This window comes from Sphaeramia orbicularis, chromosome 19 (genome assembly GCF_902148855.1).
Source record: "Sphaeramia orbicularis chromosome 19, fSphaOr1.1, whole genome shotgun sequence".
NCBI lineage: Eukaryota > Metazoa > Chordata > Actinopteri > Kurtiformes > Apogonidae > Sphaeramia > Sphaeramia orbicularis.
In genome coordinates, this window is record NC_043975.1 from 26,180,849 (window position 1) to 26,197,486 (window position 16,638).

Here is a 16,638-nt window from a genome sequence, read left to right on the forward strand (position 1 = left end):
TTTGGAAAAACACTACTAAGATTACCAATGAATAAATGACTAAATTCCTACAGAAAACGCTAAGATGGACACAGTACTGCCCTCAAAAGTACCCAAGTAAAAAAAATGGCACACTTACTGAAAATAAAAACATCACCTCACCAACACAGTGTCAGAGCAAGATGATAAGCACTGGACCAAATGTTATGAGAACAGGATACTGAAGAGGCCGAGCAACTCTTAAAGGGGTGGACACTGAAAATTAACACTGCATTTTACATATCATTTGAGCTGTGTTTTCATCGAGCAAACCGAAGCATATACACATTTAGAGTTTATCCAGATAAAAGAATCAAATGAGTGATACTACACCATAAGACAAATGAGTCCAGAGGTGTCTTGCTTGTCTTTTATCCCCTCCAACACCCCCCACCCCCACCTCTCCCCTTCCCACTTGAAAGTACAATGAAGTTCAAAACTACAGTTTCTTTCTCCCCCAGCCCCTTTGCCCTGGGTTAGTTCTTGTCATCTTTTTTCTCGTCTTCAGTTGGGTATGAGTGCCAAGTAAGCCGCTCTTCATAGAACGAAATAACCACCTGCGGACACTTCACGTTTGCCTCTTTTGCTGGCACGAGGTCAGCTTCATCAGAATTTTTCCTACAGAAGCACAAATTAAAAAAAAAAAAAAAAAAAAACACAACTTAGTTCTATTTTCATGGTGTTTTTTGTTACATCACTGCAGTAAAATGTTACATAGTACATTCAAAGTAAAGGCTGATACCATTTCATGAGGAACATGAGTTCTCCCGTGGAATCTGTTGCACCAATAATCCTTTCTGGATCCAGACCTCGAGCAAAGCCTCGTAGCTTCTCTGTCTGAGTGTCAAAGAAAGGAACACAATCACAAAACAATTACAAAACATACATATTCAAATACTATCGACTTATTTATAGATGGAAAGCAAATTAAAGTACAAAACTCCTCTTTCAGCTTTTGCACTAAAAAACTCAATACACAATAAATAATCTTCTTTTACTCATACAGTGAGGATATGCACAGTCATTAAAACCTGGAAGTCTGGGAATTTTAACATCTCCTTTTTCAATTTAGGAAAAGTCAGGAATTTGAGCTATACTGGCAAAGATTTTGGAGAAGTCAAGGACTATTTTGTCTGTAATAAAATTCACAAAAGAATAGGTCTGTCAAATTTAGATAAGGACTAGGAAGAAAAAAATAAAACAGGAGCAGACCTCTGTTTTCCATTGGTTCGTGTCTTAAAGTAATACTTTGTGCATCATTTTGGATTTATTTTGTTGCAGTCCTTGAAAATATTTGAATTGAGTATGACCATCACTTAGAAAAACAAGGTTGTGGACGCACATGGAAATTATATTATCTGTAAACTATATTATCTTGAAACATTTTTACATTTTGTCTGACAAAATGTGTGGGAAACCTGTACAGTGTATATATGCATGCATTATGACTGCAAATGAAAAACTTAAAAATTAGAGTATTAAATATCAGTGCAGTATGAAATATCTTTAATCAGTATTAGAAAATAATAACAGTGGATGTGGATTAAATTATGTTTTGTGTCAGTTAAAAATATTCAATACTGTCAGTCACAATTTCTGACTGTTCAAACTATGTCAAACTTAGAAGATAAAATTCCAAACACACATATGGAAAGTGAAGAACCCACTGATATTATAAAGGGAGGATATGCAGAAAAGTTAGTCTGTTGGCCCTGAGACAATAAAGAAGATGATCTTTGTGTTAGCGCCTAGCCTCAAGTGTAAGGAACATAACACATATTGGACCTATTTCTACTCTAAAAGTTATCATAGAAAAGATTTTTTTGTGTTCCATCACCCGAACCAAACTATTATCATTCTAATAGACCATCAGCGATTCACTAAAAATTCATGGAGGTCTAACAGAATAGAGAGGTGAGACTTACATCATCTTTTTTCTTCTTTGATTTACTTTCATCTCCTTCTCCATCTGCAGCTGCCTTCCTTTTTCCCTCATGTGCTGATTTTTGAGACTGCAGAAACTCTGCAATCAGATCTGGACAGTCCAGGTTGTCTTCAGGTTCCCATGTGTTATCATCTCTGGAAATAAAAATCACATTTAAATATAGTATTTCATTCATAATAGACCAGCAGATTCATTTTTCATGATTAAAAACTAATTTCATTCAAATTATTTAACCATTTGTTAAAAATATCAGCTTTCTTTTCCTCTTAGCTTTAAAATGTTAATACTCTACGACATACTTAAACTATAAAAAAGAATGATGATAAAAAAAAGTTGATGGTGTAACTATGTGCAATGCAGCTGCACTGACCCCCTTCATGCATAGATGCCAAGCAGGAGGGGAAGTCCAGCCAGGACTTCCCCTAACATTTATTCAACACTCACTCCGAGAAGCCTTTCCACTTGAGGAGATACTCTACTCTCCCTTTCACCACTCTCCGATTCAGGACTTTTTCCACCACATATTCTTCTTCCTCCTCCTCTTCCTCTGGCACATCATCTGCCTTTTTCTCCTTCTTCTCAGTTGATGTCATTTTGCTCTCTAAAGGGGTAGACACACAAGTCATACACAGATATTACTGAGTCTTAAGGTGTTCACTTTCAAATGGCTTGGGCTCCTAAACTCTTTATGCTTTATGAAATACAGCTTAAGAAAATGTTTGCATTTGATTGGGATGTGTAATTTGTGTTTTCACAAATGGATGGGAAAACACATTGTTTCAAATGAATTACAAACATTTACAGAGCCACTTTATTCACATACAAATGTATTATCATTTGTTGAATCTTGACAGACACCTTACCGCACAAGGACAAGTGATACAGATACAAATTTATGTTAGGAAGTAATGATATATTAAACCTTCTGTAACAGTAGGACCATCGTTAGAGGGCTCTGTAGTCAGGCTCATACTCATCAGGTAGACCTGGGGACCAGCAGGTTCCTGGTCAACGTCAAGATTGTTGCATGATGGAAGCAAGCGGGCATCAATATGGCAAAGAGGAGAAAACAGCATTGGATAATGGGATTTATTGAGAAGATACATGGGCAAAAGTGTGAGGGAATGCAGATCACCAGCATGTGTTGAATTTGTATTATTTCTGATTTCATGGCATTTCTTGAGTATTCTGGCAATCCTGATGCTGTTGGCGAAGTTATTTATCTTTTCAACTTTTGGACGCCTTTTCTGCATTGCCTCAAGTTGCCCATGTACCATTACCTTATGACATTGTGTAAACTTATATGGTGGGGGTGGGGTGTTTTACAGGACAGGAGAGGACTAAATTATATTTTCTATTACCAAATATAACATTACTCAGGCAAGCTAACCTGAGGATCACAGTTTCATTGACCGGGAACGTATTGTACCAGCATCAACACAAAACAATAGTGCATATCAGAGGTGTGCAACACCTGGGCTCAGATTAGCGGCATCTAACGCACGGCTAGTGTGCAAAAGCAAACTCACTCTATTAAATCAATGATTCGGCTACTTCCAGTTAGCTTGTTTTTTGTGCAAAACATCTTTGTTTGGGTTGTTGCTAACGTTAGCTAGCAAACAGAGCAAAAACAGCACGACAAAGCCTCGGAGGTACCCAGTCCCCCAATATGCAGCTAGCTGGTACCTCCATATTGCTTTAGCGTTAGCAACTGATGCAAATAACACCCTAATTTCTATCGATTATAATACTTATATTGTCAGGTGTGATGACTAACGTGTCTCCGAAGCGTTTGATGTAGCTGTGTTTTTGTCCCTCATTGAAAATCCTGTCTTAGAGCTAGCTAAAGGCTAACACTCGACTCGTGCACAATCAGACGGTCACCGAAACAACACGTTTGGAGGGAGGAGGGAAGATAAAAATTCAACTCACCGATCTCTCAAAAATCTAAAAGGTTTTAAAACTTCACCCCGATCCGAAATAAAGCAATACTTATGTCTATATTTGTAGTGTTAATTTAACGTCGTTGTTTATGTGTTTCTGATATCAAAAATACAAGGCTTGACTACAGCAAAATGTGTCGTTTCCGCCCCTTCGTCTGGTATGAGAAAAGAAAAGTGCACAGGCTCGATGGTCGCACAGGTTCACAGACTGTAAGAACATATGGATTTATTCATCGGTCGGGGATGATACTGTGTAATGTGGGGGGATGTGATGTATAGATCAGCAAAAGGCAGACGAGCTCTGAGGAAAACATACAGAAAACATTTAGTTTATTTAGACATTAACATGGTTGAAAGGCAGTCCATAAAGTTATTGTTATTTAAAGGAGTATAATGGACCTGATTATTGTCATTTCACTGCTTCGACTTTCACTGGAGCCCCATTCATGTGTGCTTTGACAACAGGCACCTCAGGGGCCTTAGAACCTCAACTTTAACCCAGATATCTGACTGCACTGCACTGGTTTATATTAGAAACTGAATCAAGACCACACTTGACAACTACAATAACAACAGTAATAATAAATATAGCACTTTATACAAAATATAAAAACAGTGAACTAAGCAACTCACACAAGATATAATAATAATAATAATAATAATAATAATAATAATAATAATAATAATAATGCACCAAAACAGCAAAGTTAAAACAAAGAAATACAAAATGATAAATAATTATGACTATAGAAATATTAAAGGTATTTTCCTCTGCATTTATGGTCATCATTTAAGAGATGGTATTAATTAATGTGTCACAATGAATGAATATCATGTTTATGTTTTGAGGGATTGTATTTAGATGTTGTGGGAAGTCAGAAAGTATAAAGAGATGTGCATTCTGTAACTTTTTGCACTAAAAGGACCAATATGACAAAATCTGTTCCTGATGTATGTTGCTTAACACGGACTCTCATTTTTTAATATTCTGAACCTAATGGTTTTTGTCTGCTTTTCTGAATTGTTGCACAGTTGTGAGACATGTGCACCACAAGACCCATAAAGGTGTAATAACATTGAAACCATTACATCACGGAGATTTGCATTCGTAAAATACAACAGGAGTGTGGCATGAAAGTTGTGACTGACTGACTGATGATGATGATGATGATGATGTGCTTTAATCACGAGAAGATATGTTAAATTTATTATCGCACACACATTTGAGGATGCAACATGAGGCACTTGAACAAAATATAAAATTTAATTTTCAGTACACAAAAATGCTTTGAAGTCTTTTAAAATGTTAAATGCTTAATAAACCTTGTAAAATATAAATCATTTGAACAGGATTTGGCTCCACGCCCCTCTTCATGTACGTCTTGCGTAGGTTTCCGGAAGTAGTACGTCACCACGTCGTGTGACGTCGCAGGTGTGATTGTGACTTGCGAAATGGAGATAGGAGCAGTAGAGAAAAACAAGTCTGTGAATTTGGGGAAATTGTGCTGGAATTCAGAAAAACCGTCAGCTAAAAGCAGTACATTAACAACTGTTGGTCGGGTGCTACCACAATAGACAACACATCTCTTCTGAAAGTAAGTAATTTTCGAGTGGGAGTTGTGTCCGTGGATGTTTAGCCAGAACAGCTCTGCTCTTTTAGGCTAACCATAAACTGTAGGAAGTCATGAAGTGTTTTTACAAGATATGAGTGAAATGTTTGAGGAGTTCAGCCATTTATCAAATGTTGTCATTACAATCAAATCTCTTTTACTTCCAGCCGTGTAAGCTCAGTTAAACATTTCATGCTTAAAGTGACTAATATAATTGATTAAACCAGTCTTCTTTGCGATACAAGCCCACAGTTTTATTTTCATGTACTCCACTTGTATGTTGTTATTGATCCAGAGTTGTACCTGTACATGGTATGGGGCAATAAGTGAACATGTGACCATAGTGTACAAATAGTCGCTTCTCAGTCTCACTGTGAAGACAGACAGGAAGCAGAGGTACAGATGGATGATTTAGATCAAGCGTGTGTTGGGTAAGTTCGACTAATTATCGACTAAAATTAAGTAAACATTTCCATCCAGAATCGCAGTTTTCTGTCTCTATTTGAACATATATCAAGGTATAAATGTGAGAGCAACATAATGAATATTTACTGTTTTTATCCATATAGCCCTGATTGTGAGTCGATTAATTGTTGGATGGTCGACCAGTATCTGTTTATCTAATAATGGTTCAACTTTGATAGTAATTTCTATACAAAAACGCGCTGATTGTTAACTGTCTAATTTTTTTGGGATTTAGTTGAAATTTGGCTCCAATTGCTGGATGACTGGATTATATGGCTGGATTATTATTTACAGTAGTATTGATGCTGTTGTATTTTATCCAATAAATTATTCTACAGAAGCATCAAACTAATCAACAGTCAGATTAAAAAAGGATAATATGTGTCAGTCTTTCAGTCTCATAAGAATAGAAATAGCTGGTTATTAAACTTTAAAATGAATGCAGACCTAGCCTATAACCTAGCCCTGAAATAGATCTACTTTCATCAGCATGTTAATGTTCAGTTTTTGGAAGCAGAAGTTTGCTGATTTGTCGGTTGTACTTCGCTGTATGGAGAAGTGTTTGCATCATTTTGTCTAAAACCATCACTATCATTGATGGATTTTGAAACATATCTAAGCATAACAGAGTATATGTAAAGCAATACAAACTATAGTATTATATTTGAGCATATGTTTGGAAAAACATGGCCACTGTTGCTGCATTAGTGTGAGGAGAAAAAAAAATCCTCTGCATGTGTGGAAAGGGAAATGCTTGCAAGTGTGAATTCTGCAAACACAGAATGAGTCATTATCTCATGACAACACGATAAAGAGTTTAAGCTTTTGATCGATGTTTTGTCTGCTCTTAATTTTTTGTAGATGTTCTCTGTGCAGCTTAGCACCCAGTAGGATGCATGTAGAAGATGTAAGTAACCTCCTGCTCTATTATTTCAGTATTTGTTTTAGTATTAATATGTTAAACTAATGTTCTGCTGATGGTGATGCTCAGACTCCTTTTAAAATTACTTTTAAATCAACTTGTACTCATCAAATTCTAAAAATAACCCCACCACTCCCACTGGTGTATATACAGAAATAAGGAACTTGGTCTATACGCACTAGAGAATTTGTTGTTCCTCTATAGCTATCTATCCCTCAGTATGTTGTATAACAAGGTTGAGTACAACACAAACATATTCATAACTGTGGCTTAAAATACTTGCGTCTTTGTTTCCTCTCTGACAGGAGTTTATTGCAGTGCGGGTCCAAGATCCCCGCATTCAGAATGAAGGATCATGGAATTCATATGTGGATTACAAAATATTTCTGCATGTAAGTACTAATAATATGTTCTTACTGGGGGTGTTGTCCTCACACTCAGCAGCAGTAAGTAAAGCCCTGAAATGCATAGCCTCATAGTGCAACATAGTTTGGAAGGAGGCAACATTACATAACTTAACCCAATTTTTGTAAAACACTGCAGCTAAAACATTCTTTACATTTTGCTGAGTCAGGAGTTGGTGTTGTTGACTAGGAACCTCCTGTGTTTTGTAGTGCTGTGTCATCTGCAAAGCTCACAGCCTAGACATGTGTGTTGCAATTATGTGAAAGTTCTAACCACGAAATTAGCCAAGATCCAGTGAGCTCACACACTTTGATCATCACATGTATGCTCTGCGTATTCTATTCACCTGCATACAAAAATACACTCACAGTGTCTCATCTGTCTATACAACCTCCATCTAGACAAGCAGTGTTCTTTGTATGTCTTTTTTTCTTGATTTGAATGCCAGATTGGGGTTTCAGATGAATAGAGAAATAAAAACAGATAGAACAATGCTTCTGAAGGATTTATATCCTCATCCGTTCATTAACTTATCTGCTGTACAGACAGGAAAACTCCCAAATGGAGTTACTAATTGATTATTACTTGGCAAAGCTGGGTTGTCACACATTAGGGGAAAAAATCTAACATGTGATCATGGGTTAAATCCTACTATGGGTTTCATAAGCTCTGCTGCAGGGACAATTTGAGTGGGCGCAGTCACCACCCCACTGAAAAAAACAATATAATAAACTAAATTAAATGGAATAATCATAAGATGTGCTTTAATGTTGAACTCTTCTTTTATTATCCTTAGACCAACAGTAAGGCCTTCACAGCCAAGACATCGTGCGTGCGTCGGCGCTACAGTGAATTTGTCTGGCTTAAGAAGAAACTGCAGAAGAATGCTGGTCTGGTGTAAGTTGCTGTGGAGAGCATCCGGCGTGTCTTCTTTTAGTGTTTCTCTCATCATTACAAAAGTTAAAGGGGATATTTACCACCCATAGCTTCAGAGGAGAGTCCAAGTTATTTGATTACATGTCATCAGTCCTTTCTGAACTTTAGTTTAATCTAAAAAGGAAATTAGCCTTAAAGGTGCGGAAGACTTTCATGACCAATTTTCATCAAATCTGTAAAACCTCAGTCATTGCCTAAGTATCACAAATATGTAAGTCTTTCTGTGATTACTCACCTGAATCTCTTGCATTACAGTGAACAATTTCGAAGTGCCATCCACCATAAACAAACCATGTGTTTACAAACAGAGCTGGGAGGTAACTCGGGCATCTTTGGAATTTTGTCGCAACATGTATTGTGGGAAAGGGAGGTTTGTGCAGCCGCCTGACAGCAGCAGCGCAACCATATGATATTATATGGATGAAACAAACATGACATGGAAACGGCTGAAATGTGGAAACGACTCGAGGGATATGCATAGAGGGAAGGGAGCTCCTGCCATTTTCACGTCGTGTCTGTTCCAGCTGCCGCTGTCAGGTGGCTGCGCGAACCTCCCTTTCCCACAATGCACGTTGCGATTAAGGTGAGTAATCACAGACTTACAGATTCGTGATACTTAGGATATGACTGAGGTTTTACAGATTTGATGAAAAATTGGTCACGAAAGTCTCCTGCACCTTTAAGCTATAACAATCAGTCATTTTTGTTTTCCATTCTTCCAGACCAGTCCCTGATCTTCCGGGAAAGTCCCTTTTCTCATTCAGCAATGATGACTTCCTGGAGAAGAGGAGAAAAGGACTTCAGACCTTCCTGGACAGGTCAGTTCATTGGTGTTTTTAAAAGAAAAGTATAATTCCAGGCCTGTTTTAATTATGTTGTAATACAAACTATATGCTACACTATATTGGTTCTAATATCTAAAAAGGTACTTGGTAATGCTATTATGAATCAAAACAACCCATCATTAATCAATCTGCTAAATACTTTTCATTATGATTGTGTTTAGAATTCCACCAGTTTGAAACCCATGGTGAGCTCTTGAAATGCTCATTAAGGCCATTAACTGATCCATTGTTTCAGCTCTAATCATTTTTGTATGCCTGTGTTTCTTTGTGCTCATATGACAGAGTGGTGCACATGACAGTGTGTCTGTCAGACAGCCAGCTTCACCTCTTTCTACAGACCCAGCTGCCGGTTGGTCACATCCAGGACTGTGTGCAGGGTCACACCCCCTACACTGTGACAGATGCCATCCTCACCTACGCCTCGTCCAACCGCGGCTTTGCTCAGGCTCAAGAGGACGATCCCATCAAGGAGCCTAGTTTGACAGTGTCTTATGAGTCCATGGAGAGGTATGAGCTGAGCAGTCATACTATGTTTAGCTTTTTTTTATTAGCACAGATCAGTCATATCAGTACCATGGTGCACAATTAATGTGCCTTTGCAAGTCTCATACTTCAAAGGAAGCAGATTCATTTACATGAAGATGATGGAATTACACTGAAGGACTGTTCTAGTGTCCAAGATCCTTCCAAGGATTGAGTCTTTCTTTTGGAGAATTTTCCAGGACGGTTCTGTAAATCTTTGACTCAGTTTAAACCGCTACAATTCTCTGCACAAGTCTTTTAAAAATGCTGAAAAATGCAAAAGAGCTGACTATAACCATAAATCAAACAACAAACCTGAGCAATAAAGAGGTGGTTGCTTCATAAATGCAAAATTCATTTCCTATAATTAAGAAATCATGTAAGCCAAGGCAACTTTGTTCAAAGTGTTTTTATTACGTATTGAGTCACAGAAAAATATATAATATAGTAATTGTTTTTTTTTTGTTTTTAAACCCAAACCCATGAACATTCCCACCCTGTTGCACCAAAAAAAAAAACCCAAAAAAAACAAAGATAATTGACGATAAGAATAATAAATAAGGAACACAGATATTAGTCACAGACTCGTATTAATAAGACTACTGTGGAATAAGTGAGGGATCTACCTTTTTTATGTGATTCAGAACAGGTTGCCAGGTACTGAAAAACTTATTGGTACATCCTCTTATAGAATATCTGATTTTTTTCTAATGTTAAATGATGTAAAAGATCCAGAAACCAAGATTTAAATGTTGGAGGTTGTTTATCTTTCCATTTTAGTAGTATTAGTCTACGAGCTAGAAGAGTGGTGAAGGCAATCAGATTTTTAGATTTTTGGTTAAAATGAAAAGAATGTGATGTAATGCCAAATATTGCAATTGTTGCCTCAGGTTCAATATGAGACCCAGTTACATCAGAAAGAAATTTAAATGTAGACTGCCAAAAGTTTTTCAGTTATGAACAAAACCAGAACATATGAGACAGTGTGGCCGGTTCAGTTTCACAACGATCACAAGTAGGATTCGAGTCCGATTTAATTTTTGTCCACTTCATTTTTGACCAACGCAGTCAGTGAACCACCTTGAATTGAATTACTCTATGTCTTTAACAGATTGAGTGAATGAATGAATGTTGTGGAGTATAGATTGCCATACATCTTCAGAAAATTCTGTGGCCAATTCTTTCTCCCATTTTCTTTGAACGCATGCTAAGGGTTCCAAATTAGAGGAATTGATTACAGTGTATATTTTGCCAATTGTCCCTTTGGAATGTTGATTTTTGTCCAAAATAGTTTCGAGAAGTGAGACAGGTGGCTGGGAAGGGAAGTAGCTGAGCAAAGAAGACACAAAACTGCGAACCTGAAGATACTTGAAGAAATGAGAGTCTGGAATTTGAAACTTGGCTTTTACTTGCTGAAATGAGGCAAAAAGTCCATCAACATACATGTCCTTCAGTGTTCTCAGTCCTTTTGCTGCCCAAATATCAAAAGAATGATCAATGACAGGAATAAACATAACATTTTTTACAATAGGAGAGTAAACTGACAAATCATTTAGTGATAGACTTCTTCTAAACTGCATCCATATTTTAAATGAATGTTTAACCACTGGGTTTAAAAACAGTTCAGCGATAGATCGAGACAGAGGTAATTTCAAGCAAAGCAAAGAGCATAAAGAACCAGATGGGCATGATACATTCTCAAGACTCAACCATTCAGGGCAGTTGTTAAGAGGAACCTTAAGCCAATACAGCAACGCATGTGCATTGGCTGCCCAGTAGTAATACTGAAAGTTAGGTAATGATAGTCCCCCATGTTCTTTGTTTCTTTGTAAAATATTCTTTCGGATACGCACAATTTTTCTGTTCCATATGAATGATGATATTAATTTGTCTACAAGTTAAAAAAATTATTTTGTCAAAAAATGGGTATAGATTGAAAAAGATACAGAAATCTGGGTAATATATTCATCTTTATTATATTTATTCTGCCCCCTAAGGATATCAGTAGTGTGCTCCAATGTTGAAAATCTTGTTTTATTGAATCTACTAATGGAGGGAAATTTGTTTTATACAGGTGCTTGTAATTGTTAGTGATCCACACTCCTAAGTACCTGAATTTGTCTTTACTTAATTTAAATGGCAAAGGACTTAGCTCAATTTGTTTGGCTGCAGGATTAATAGGCATAAGCTCACTCTTCTGCATATTTACTTTATAGCCCGATATTTTCCCAAAAGCATTCAGAAGAGTAAGCAGTTGGGGCAGACTTTTTAATGGGGCAGACACATACAGAAGGGTGTCATCTGCATAAAGTGACACTTTATGTTCAGAGTCTTCTCTTATTATACCCCTAATTGCAACTTCATTACATATTGCAGCTGCCAGAGGTTCAATTGCTAATGCAAACAATAATGGTGAGAGAGGGCAGCCTTGCCTGGTTCCACGCCCAAGTGGAAAAAAGGATGAAAGGTTATCATTTGTACGAACCGCTGCAACAGGTGAAGCATATAAATTATTAATCCATGATATAAATTTTACACCAAAGCCGAATTTTTTTAAAGTGTAGAAAAGGTAGTCCCACTCCACCCGATCAAATGCTTTCTCAGCATCTAGTGATAAAATCACTTCTGGAGTATTGGGTGGAGTGGGGCTGTGAAGAATGTTAAGAAGTAGCCAAGGCAACTTTATTCACATTATATAGCACATTTCACACACAAGGCAATTTAATGGGCTTGTAAAAACAAAAACATAACAAAAAAAAAAACAGCACATCCAGATGATAAAAAAAATCATAAAAATATAGATATATTGAGTAAAACTAAAAGTACAGGACACCAGATCATAATAGAAGAAATATAATTAAAGAATAATTGAAATAATTAAAGGTACAATATTTTAGAATGAAATAGTAGTGAGTCATATGGTGTAATAGGAATGATTTAAGAGTTCAATCATAGAAAAGAGAAATGTTTTTAAGTTTATTGAAAATGTCTGCATTTTGGGTTGAGCTAGGTTTGTTTTACATTGCAGCACAACAGATACATGTTTCTTCACTTTTATTATTGCCCTTGTTTATGTATTTATTAGATTTCCACAAAATACTAGTTATGTGTACCAGTGCATTACTGAACTAGTGAATTGGGGTGGAACCTTTTCTGCAGACTCTTCCATTCATGAGTATTATTGATCGATAGGAAGTGCTCTGGCCTGGTGACAACTAAGGAGGGATACTTGACTATGAGAACTAGTTTGTAATAGCTTCACACAAAGAGGATTGTGGGAAAGAACAAGACAAATTTTAACCTAAGTGCTGTTATGAGAAATACACTTTCCGTTTTGCTTGGTTGGTTCTGATATTGGGTTATATTACCTTGAACCTGATGGAAGTCGTGGAACTGCTAAAAGTGGTTGAGATGCATCCATGCAGAGTTAACCTGCCATATCAGTCCTCTTCCTTAGATCCAAGTGCTGTGGTCGCTTACAGGTTATTTATCTTTGTTTGCCCTTTAAAAAGATTTTGGAACATTCATATCAGCAAATAATACAATAACAAAGGATACGCTTTGTTAAAGAGTTTCAATAGTGAGAGTGTTATTAGAAAAGTTTTAATTAGTTTAATCTACTAGCAGCTTCTGTTGATTTAAGTACATGTATTTTTTTTCTTCACAGCCCAGCACCTCACCAACCTTGCCTACAAACTAAAGAGCCCTCCAACCCTGAGCTTTTCTCCTCTGGGGACTTTGACCCTCTGGAGAGTTTACTGGAGGACACTACCAAGTCCCAGCTCAGTCACTCAGAGAATGATTCCATAAGGGTCCTCCAGAAGAGCGACCATCTAGAAGCCATCATGGAGAACTGTGGCCCAATGGAGGCAAGGTTTTTTTTGGGTGACAACGAAGATGAACAAACCCCTGAGAGCCTTACGGAGCAGCCCCTGAGCTGTCTAGTGCATACATCAGTGGAGCTGCATTCACCCATGGGGAATGGCTTTGAGGACAATGTGCAGACAGAGACGGCAGAAACAGAAAAAGAGGTAGTTTCTATTGCTCAGAATGTTTCACAGTCAGACAGCCAAGAGGCAGAAGGTCAGTGTGACAGTCCCACAGAGGAAATCATAGAAAAGGTCACCTGTGACAATTCTGAAGTTGTTTTAGTTGACGAGAATGACGGCGTTGTGGAACAGGTTAGAGAAAGGTGTCAGGAAGATGTCAACACTGAGAAGCTGGCTGTTAATGGACTAGAACATGATATCACCGCGGGTCACATGACAGGGGTCATCTCTCCAGAACAGATGCCTGAGGAGAATCTGGATGAAGGAAACACAAATGAGACACTCCTACCTGTAACATACGAAGACATACAGAATGTAGCAGAGGGAGAGGTTCATGACAATGACTCTATTCAACAGACAGACGCTCTTCTGGACCAAACAAAGCAGGTGGATTTGGATAAAATTAGGAATAATGAAGACTCTGACGAGGACAACCAGTCAATGCAATCTTCAAATGAGAGCATCGTCAAAGTCAGTGATGAAGAAAGCATTTGTGATGATGCTGAGGAAGATATGATCAAGGCTGCAAATGGGTACATAAAAACTTCCTCGGATGAGGTCAGTCACTGGTCAGAAGCAGAGGCCTCCAGCATTTTCCAGCTCCAGATGAATGGATGTCCTCTGGAAAAAGAGGACATTTCTGATGAACACAGTGCCCATGAGGAGGCAGACACTGTCATGGGAACAAGTAACATCAGTGATTTGACCAAAACTGTAGATGTGGGGTCCACTGAGTCCGAAGCAGCTGGAGATTTGACTGAGAACAGTGACTTCAGCATCTTAGAGACAAGCCGTGTGCCTGAATTAGCTGATGGCAAATACACAGAGCAGGAAACCCTGTCCTCGTTGTCTTTGGACGCCTCAGAGGAGAGCCATGAGGTGGAGGTCCATTAGTTAACCAGCTGAATGGCAGCTTCACTCTGTGAAACTACATAGACCTGGCAAGGGCGGCTGCACCCTCACTGAGCCAGAACAATGGATAGTGGGGATGTCCTCTGCCAAAGGCGCATTAGATCACATACATAGTGGGAGTTGTTTCATTCCTAATAATTTGCTCATTATTTACCATCTTCAAAACGTGAATGATCCTGTCTGTAAGTGTCAGTCAAGGACAGAGGCAAACCAAGCTTTACAAAGCACTGTAACATTTTAACCTTGTGCTGTCAGTCACCTAATAGTTTGAACTTTATTTTTAAATAGCTTAATTTAGCATTTAATACACTACTAAAACACTCAGGTTCACTGACACAGATCTTCAACTCTCTTATTGAATCACTTTTGGGAACTATCTATCTTGGTAAAAGGATACGTAACATCTTTGATTATTAGCATGGTCAAAAAGATAGTTTTCTGATCAAAGGCACAAATGACATTTACATTTTCTAAACAAACTTTGGAATTATAAGTAACTTAAATGTGATCTAAAATCAAGGCACATATATTAAAGCCAGGTACTGACAGAATGAAGAGCTGTTCCATTACAAGGTGTTTTCAGGTCCATACCTGTTTGTGATTTTATACATTATTAACACTTTCAGGATCTTCAGTCTACAGTCAAACTAAGTCAGTAAAACCATTTTTAATAACAAATTATGTTTGGTTCAGACAAGGTTGATTAAATTTGGGGAACATATCAAAAATGCGTATATACTTGACATCTTAAAGACGTAACAGAATAGGGAACTTGTCCTTAACCACATTATACCAAAATAAAATGTGAATGAAATGACAATACTCATGGGATCTCCTCTCCAATAGATGATTATTTTCCATTCTCGTGATCTGGATTTATTTTTAACAATTGCTCACATCCTGTTTTTATGGAAATTTGTTTTTTGTGCTGACTCGTGTTTTCCGGTTACATACACTAACATTTGCTAATTTCAGTCTGTGTCATATCAGATGCTTAGGTAGAATGTTTTGGGGTTTTTTTATATAATTATTTAATGATAAAATACAATATTTTTTTCTAACCAGATACACCTGGTTAAATTGAGCAAAATCTTTTTAAAAACGCAATTACACTTACATTATTGTGAATTTATTTGTATAGTTCAGTTGCAGCCCTCTTCAAACTGAAACTTTAGTCAGATATAAATAAATAAATGAATCTGTTACAGCTTGCTGTTAAAAGGGACCCAGAGGTTATTGTGCAATTTGATACAGATACTTATTTTGTTTTTGGCAAAGATATTAATATGGATTTGTTTTATGTACTACTGTCAATGTACCAATCATATCTGTGGTACAAAATATTCTAGTGTTTGTTTCATTCATGGGCTCTAGCTGGTTGACTTCACATCACTGGATATATTTTACAATGTAAATGACCACAGGATGCGTATCTCCTTCAGAGGACACCTCTTTAACATGGATCTGTAAGTGGACAGTGTCCATGTGAATATACAAACTGTAATTTTATTTCAATAAATAGTTTGTCAATATATGTCTCAGATGTTTGTTTATTTCAATTACATGTCTGATAGTGCCAACACGCTTCTTGTTTTCAAGTCAAGACACTGGAGTATTCCTGCCATCTAGTGGCCAGTAACGGAACAACTTGACGTCACACATTTCAATTGACAAAGGTAAAAACTTCTATTTTTAGTATTTTGGTGTTATGTTAGATACAGCTTTTTTATTACTTATACACTATGTACATTGTATTTGTGCATCCAATCATGTCAATAAAATCTGTTCTGCATTAATATTTAAACCCTGACATTTTACCAACAAAACAATTTCATTTGTACACAAAGTAAAAAAGCCCTTCACAAGAGGGTTATACATTAATTAGAACTGTTGGTACTACTGTCTCTGATTTACATGATGAATTTACAACCTGATGACAGATTACAAGTTTCAAAGTACACAAAATTATAAACTGTCGGTGGAATTCATGTCCGGATGTGGCACCAGCAGCTCTGTGGTGGGGGAAAAAGTCAGAAAAAAAAGCATATTAATAATTTAGTATTCAT

General features: G+C 37.2%; 3 protein-coding genes across 5 annotated transcripts in view; 1 reads left to right on the forward strand and 2 right to left on the reverse strand.

Moving 5' to 3' along the window:
* Nucleotides 1–429: 429 nt before the first annotated feature.
* Nucleotides 430–4,090, reverse strand: cbx1b (chromobox homolog 1b (HP1 beta homolog Drosophila)). Of its 3 annotated transcripts, none has more exons than XM_030122653.1 (6): nt 3,896–4,090; nt 2,886–3,011; nt 2,408–2,564; nt 1,944–2,097; nt 761–855; nt 430–636 (listed from the first exon to the last, which is right to left on the reverse strand). In XM_030122653.1, exons 2-6 carry the CDS (start codon nt 2,938–2,940, stop codon nt 495–497), a joined length of 603 nt encoding a protein of 200 aa, XP_029978513.1. In that variant the 5' UTR covers nt 2,941–3,011; nt 3,896–4,090; the 3' UTR covers nt 430–494. The 3 variants fall into 3 exon arrangements, with proteins under 3 accessions (XP_029978513.1, XP_029978512.1, XP_029978514.1); XM_030122652.1 differs by having other exon boundaries at nt 2,886–2,967; nt 3,896–4,088; XM_030122654.1 differs by lacking the exon at nt 2,886–3,011.
* A 1,236-nt stretch (nt 4,091–5,326) lies between these two features.
* Nucleotides 5,327–15,788, forward strand: snx11 (sorting nexin 11). The gene is made up of 7 exons (XM_030121598.1): nt 5,327–5,501; nt 6,843–6,888; nt 7,209–7,295; nt 8,105–8,205; nt 8,967–9,062; nt 9,372–9,596; nt 13,279–15,788. The coding sequence occupies exons 2-7, from the start codon at nt 6,874–6,876 to the stop codon at nt 14,552–14,554; spliced, it is 1,800 nt and encodes a 599-aa protein (XP_029977458.1). The 5' UTR covers nt 5,327–5,501; nt 6,843–6,873; the 3' UTR covers nt 14,555–15,788.
* skap1 (src kinase associated phosphoprotein 1) overlaps nt 15,678–16,638 on the reverse strand; it is a 31,264-nt gene continuing 30,303 nt past the window's right edge. The window contains exon 13 of the mRNA XM_030121599.1: nt 15,678–16,584. The gene's annotated coding sequence lies outside the window, so the exon portion shown is untranslated. The remainder of the gene's footprint in view (nt 16,585–16,638) is intronic.